At 33.9% G+C, this 6376-nt stretch overlaps 2 protein-coding genes and 1 long non-coding RNA gene across 3 annotated transcripts in view; 1 reads left to right on the top strand and 2 right to left on the bottom strand.

The window, feature by feature from the left end:
* si:ch211-154o6.3 (uncharacterized protein LOC563854 homolog) overlaps positions 1 to 2284 on the bottom strand; it is a gene marked incomplete in the record, with an annotated part of 9075 nt that extends 6791 nt beyond the window's left edge. Inside the window, 1 exon segment of the mRNA XM_024267811.2 lies at positions 2003 to 2284. Within this exon segment, the coding sequence (XP_024123579.1) occupies positions 2003 to 2092 (90 nt within the window).
* Positions 2285 to 3140: 856 nt separating this feature from the next.
* LOC118599862 lies at positions 3141 to 6370 on the bottom strand. Its single transcript, XR_004949395.1, has 2 exons — positions 6216 to 6370; positions 3141 to 6133 (listed from the first exon to the last, which is right to left on the bottom strand). It is a non-coding gene; the product is annotated as an uncharacterized LOC118599862 (long non-coding RNA).
* znf384b (zinc finger protein 384 b) overlaps positions 6086 to 6376 on the top strand; it is a 9035-nt gene continuing 8744 nt past the window's right edge. Inside the window, exon 1 of the mRNA XM_036216086.1 lies at positions 6086 to 6284. The gene's annotated coding sequence lies outside the window, so the exon portion shown is untranslated. The remainder of the gene's footprint in view (positions 6285 to 6376) is intronic.

Here is a 6376-nt window from a genome sequence, read left to right as displayed (position 1 = left end):
GTTTTTAAATCGTCAAACAAAAAAGATCAAAGAATTCAAAATGAATGCTGTTGCTTTTGAAGAACCCTGCTTTTTTCCATATGCCCCCCACCCTCCCCTCACTGGTACCTCTCTTTCACTTCCTTACACTTGTCTTTTCATCTTCTCCTCTTTTCCGTCTTCCCGAGTCCCAGGAGTTTGCTCAGGGCCAGAAAGCTGCAGCTGAAGCTCAGCCAATCTGGAGCGCAGCTCCGCCTTCCTGGAGATCTGACAGGGAAAGACATGAGGATGGCTGCAGAGCGGGCGGCTAAATCCACAAGTTGTTTTTGTGTAAAACCAACACATTCGACCTGTCGAGGCTTATTAGAGCTCAGAACGTGCTGTCTGATTGTAAGCTTTGAAACATGCACGTCTGGCTGAACTGGCTGTTGAATTAAGCGTCTGGTTTCTCTCCTAGAGGAGCTCTAAGTGTGTAGAGTTTATATCACTTTTTAAGTTTAATACTGCAAAAAATCTTTATATTTTTGAGGAGTTGTGATGGTGGAATATACATGCAACGCGGAGAGAATCTAATAGAATTGTATTTGTTTATTTTTGTTACTGTAATGAATCAAGGAAGACTATGTTAGAATTGAGGATGAATGTTTGTTTAGTGAGTTATCTGTTTTGTTTGTGTTTTAAAATTTTGGTTTATACAGAAAAATGTATTTTGGAAAATAAAAAGTTTTTAAAAAAAGAAATGCGAAAGTAGTAGCTGCTGGAATTTTTTTGTCACTTTTACCTCATTTATGTTTTGTATTTATTTTAAGACCTCACAAATCTATAATTTCTCCAGTTTTTAACTTTAAATATAATTTATTTTTCATTTTGTCTATTTTTTACAGGAATTATAATATCAGTTGTACTTTTTTTCTTTAGATTGAAATTTTTTGTAGCAATCACAGTCTAGAAAACAAATGACATTTCAAAAACATTTCAATGGCTAAAAGTGTATTAACTCTGCATACGAATTTTACTCTAAATTTCCAAAAAATCAATCTGATGTTTTGAAGGCATATTTCTTTCAATTATTTTAAACGCCATGTTTAAAAAATGTTTATATCACTGCAGAGGCGCATTTTATTTCTAAGAAAGGTGTTTTAAGTGGTTTGATTTAATGCAAAATCTTCTACAGTTGTGCTACAATTCTATTATATTGCATCCAGTGAAGCAATTTAACTGAAATGATTTTGTTCATCATTAATTGTTAAGGGTTTGAGTTCCTTCTGGGACTAAATGGTTTTTAGCCTGCAGTGTGATAGAAAATAGTCTTTTCAAAAACGGCTCAGGCAGAAATTATAAAATGGAGCTAAATGATTATTTATATCACAAACTCAAATTTAATTCAGTAACTGGTTTGAGCTACTCTCATCTGATTATAAAATCTACAGCAACTCATTATTTTTTATTAAATCCAGTCTGCAAGCGGACAGAAAATCATCATTTAAGACGTAATAGAAAATGTTTGTAGAAGTGATTTCCATAATTACTGTGTTTGGGGTTAATGAAGGGTCAGGTTCAAACACAGGACATCTGCTGTGACTCATGAATTCAATTCATGTCATTTTTTTTTTTCTGAACTGGGAGACACAGTGAAAGATCAGCACTAAAAGAGGCTTTTCTGTTGTAGCGTCTGCTCTTTTTTTCCCCCAGATGCTGTCTGCTCAATGCCTGATTAGCAGAGATCCTGCAAAAACTCTCAAATTATTTATTGCTCTGTTATTATACATTCACTTTGTAAAGCCAACGTTTTGGGGAATACACGTTGTCAGCACAGATGCATGTTTAAAAAACTTTTTAATATATAAAAAGTCGGGTTATGTGTGGGTTTTTGTATCCCAGAAACGTGAATGTATATCTGTGCTCCCACAGCAGACTCAGGACCTTTCACCTGAGGGAAATCTATTTAGGATTTGCGCTAATCTCGTTGGCAGATATGTGAAGAGAAATAAAGGGGAAAATGCAGATAGAGTGTAGCCTGTACCTTAAATCTTTCCTCTGGTGTGAGGCTGATTTTTATTTCCAGATTTTCAATCTGTCTCAGTTTCTTCTGCAGCTTTCTGACCTCCCCCATTTGAAGCTTCACTGTTATCTGGAGCGCTGCAGGCGAACTTCACTTCTAAACTAAAACTCCTCACGATCCCTCACGGTCACTTCATCGTCTGCGGCGCATAGAGAGGCTAGCGAGAATTAAATTAAGGGGAGATGAATCGCCGGATAAGGGCTGTGAAGCAAAGACGTGTCGCCGGATGTTGACAGCAAGACGAAAACTGCATACCTGTTCTTACAGCGACTCCATGTGGCTATTTGGGGTATGACAGTCAAGAAAACTGAAAATAAAAACAGGAGTCATGATTAATAATCAATAATTGACTTTATGAAACTATAATGTAAATGGATTTGAAACTATTTCTTGTTTATTTGCCTGAATGTGGTGAAATAATCAAAACTCTTAATCACAACCAATGAGTATTACATTGTTTAATATGCAATGATTAGTGAAATGTTTTAATTACAATCCATAAACTATTGATTTTCTTTACTTGATTTGCAATGTTTTGCAATGATCAATGTTATCATGTGTACTAATGATATTCAATGACGATTACATATCGGTTACTTAAAGTGTGAATCGTTAATGTTTGCTGAAAAGATGTACGAATTCTTTTCAGAATTTACTCTATTGCTCCAAGAAAATATGATCTTCAATACGTAGGGATGATTTCTGGATTCATGTGAAATTGTATTCTGATGATAATCAGTGAGTATCTGTTACATAATGTGTGATTCATGTTACTGATTACTGAAATAATGAAAGAATGTTTTCTGAGGATAATCAGCAATCAGTAAGCATTTGATTTTGTTACTTGAATAAAATCTACACTTGATCTGATCAGAACTGGATTGCAAAATCCTAAAGGTTAAACTTCACATACATTATTATCAAGATCCCTACACCTCATGGAGAGTAAAAATGCCTAAAACTTTCCCATTTGTTTAAAGTCTTTAATTAAATCCCTCACAATAATTTATATTACTATTTTACCTTCTTATAAGAGTTATTTTTGTTATTTGTTATAATGGGGATGAGAAAGTCTTTTTATTTGTTTTCACTCATTGGGTTTTTCTTTTTTTTTTATCTTGTCTTCTTTTCTTTTAAATTATATTTTCAAAGTGAACTTTTCTCATCCGTATCATTTTTGTTTGCATTCTTCTGCTGTTGTTTCAACATTACATGATATTAATGTCAAATGTAGATACGGCTTATTTATTTGTAATATGCTAATATGATTCAATGAAGAGAAGAAAAAATGATCAAATTGAGGTTTGATTCTGACTATTTCTTTATCAAGGTTAGCAGTTATGTACTGAACTGTGAAAAAGTTTTGGACTAGTTTGGAAAAACCTGTAAAGTATGCTTTCGGAAGTATAAATAATATTTTTTTATATAAATCTAAGTGAGCAAACAAAAGAAACTCTACTACCAAGATGAGGTTGTGGAGAATACTGTAGTTTCATGTCATGGAGAGATAGAGTGCATCAACAAAAAACATGGCCAAGCACAAAATCATAAGAACTGGGGAGCAGAAAAAACAGCAGCAGCTATTCTGGAACGATGAGTCAAATTTGAAATGCTTGGCTGTAGCAGAAGGAAGTTTGTCAAAAGGCAGGAGAGCACCACAGTAATGAGTGTCTGCAGGTGAACTGGAACCGTGGTGAGGGTTTGAACGTTTGGGGCTGCACTTCTGCAAATGGAGTAGGAGATTTGGTCAGGATTAATGGTGTTCTCAATGCTGAAAAACACTCATCCATCATGCAATACTACCAGGTAAGCATATGATTAGCCCCAAATTCATTCTGCAGGAGGACAACACACCCATACAAACAGCCAAAGTCATTAAAAACTATCTTTAGCACAAAAAGAATAAGAAGTAATGCAAATGATGGCCACTCCAATCCTCTTTTTATCTATTGTAAAAGCATTCCCAGTTATCTTTTAATTATAATTATGCTATTTTGGCCAAAATCAACAAATCTGTGCCACTTTCTTTGATTTTTTTTTTTTTGCCTTCCAGCCAGATCCCAGTGAACACAAGGAAAGTGAAGGTTGTGTTTGAATTCCTTTACTAGAATATATTATCAAGTAGACTTTTTATGGCATTCACAAATTTGTAGAGCTGTAGAGATATTGTAATTTACAATTCCAATATCCGGAGCCCTAGAAATTTCCCAAAAGTCTCTGCAAAAAACAGATTGCTCACTAGATTCGTGAATTTAGACCACAATGCATTGTGACTTTTAATATGGAAACAAAAACATTGGAATTTATTCTTTAAAAAGCATCATTTTTTTCATCTTCAGAACACAGTGGAGTCATAAATAGTCTTCAAGTTCATAGTGATGAGGTTTTAACTTTGGGAAATTGGTGATGTCATAGTTGCTTACAATTGCTGGCAAAAAGAAAATATATTGAGGATTGTGTCCAAATTGCTTTCTAGAAATCCAGGGCACTAGATAAACAAGCTCTTTGCAGTTTTTCAGTAGTTAAGGGGTGGGAAGAGAGTTGGGACACAGCCTATTTGTCTGCAAATAGATGCATTGCATCCGATGCAATAAATACAATAATTGAAACTGAATACATAGAAATTGAATTTTAAGCTTCAATTTCTGTTTTTGGTGTTCCTTATGCTTCATGGAAGGAATAAATAAATAAATACAGTTTAATTTTCTTTATATATGTTCTGTATCATGAGAAAAGTGCTACAAGAACATCTTGAGACTTTAGAATCAGGATTTTCATCGGAGGGAGTCTGATCAGATAATCATGGAGTATGTCTGGGATTACATGAAGATTCAGAAGGATGTGAGAAAGCCAACATCCACTGAAAATCTGAGGTTAGTTCAATGATGTTTGGGACAATTTTCAGCTAAGTTACCAAAGAAAAGGTGTACCTACAAGAAATTATGCTGTTTTAAGGACAAAGGATGATCACACCACAAACTGATTTGATTTAGATTTATTTTGTTCATTCACTGCAATAAGTTGATTAATGAAAAAAGAAAGATTAACTCTTCCATTTTTTCTCCACCATATAAAATGTATCCACAGAACTATGTCTTTATAATTAAAACACATGTTTTTGCACTTTACTTGACTTATTGTTGACTTTTTTATACTAAGATGATTCCAAGTACAACAACAAAAAGGGGAAGAATATCCAAAGACGGGTCAAAATGGCTGCATAAAACTTTAGTTTAATGGAAGACTAAATAAACATCATGGCTGTGATTATTTCCATTGATTCTCTGATTTCTAATGTCGACTGAAATTTAAATAATGGAATTAATGATTACCAAACTCTGGGAGCAGGAGAAAATAATAGAAGAAACTATTTTAACAGATGAAAACATACATTTAAAAAACTGCAAAAATACTAACTTATTATCATTTCTTTTATTAATGGGGGATATTCTCCTGTGTTAAATTAATCAAGTTTAATTCATTTTACAAATGTTAAAAAGAAAGATGGTAAAAGATTATCTTTTTTCTATTTGTTTTTTCACAAAAGTGTTAATGTCATGCTATGTCATGTTTAAGGTTTCTTAATATTGTTTTAATTAATATTTTAAATATATGTAACTATTCTAATCTATTATTTTTTTCTTAATATGTATGTGATTTTTATTATTCTTTAGTTTTTGTCATTGGTAACATCAAACATATTTTCCTTGACACCAGTTGGATATTTTTTAAGTTTTCTTAGTCTGCTAATTTTAATACTTAAAAAAAAACTTTTAAAATTTAGAAAAATACATTTACATTGAGCTGCCTTAAGAAAAAACAATGCATTTCATAAACAAGGAAGCAGAAGCTTCACAGGCAAATGTTTTATATCTGCAAATAAATAATTAAAATACGCTAAAGAAGTCCCATTAAAGGTAAAGTGACACAAAATTGTCTTCACTGTTAGGCAAATGTAAAAGAAAAAAGCCAATGCTGTAACATTCCGTTTCGAATAAACAGTCCATCAAAACCCCGGAAGTGACGTCATCCCACAAGCACTCCTTTTGTCTGACGACCTTATCCGGAGGAAGTGAAGCTCAGGCGAGGTAGCTAGCTCACCGGAGGAAAAAAATAGAAAAAAGTGTAAGACAAGGGAGGGAAACTTTGCTGATTTGCTGGAGTTTTGACTGACTTGGACCCCAGTTTGAGTTTGTTTCGGTCTATTGGAGCTCCGCGGATTAAGTCGAAGTCGACGGTACCGGTAAACGCCACAGTTCTCCATGCAGTCGCTGGTGTTTTTTGTAGAAATGCATGTCTGTGCTGCCGCCACCCGCTCCCATAGCCGGAAGTCTG

The sequence above is a fragment of the Oryzias melastigma genome, linkage group LG16, assembly GCF_002922805.2.
Source record: "Oryzias melastigma strain HK-1 linkage group LG16, ASM292280v2, whole genome shotgun sequence".
NCBI lineage: Eukaryota > Metazoa > Chordata > Actinopteri > Beloniformes > Adrianichthyidae > Oryzias > Oryzias melastigma.
The sequence above is the reverse complement of the archived record's forward strand: the minus strand, read 5'-3'. Positions and strand labels throughout refer to the sequence as shown.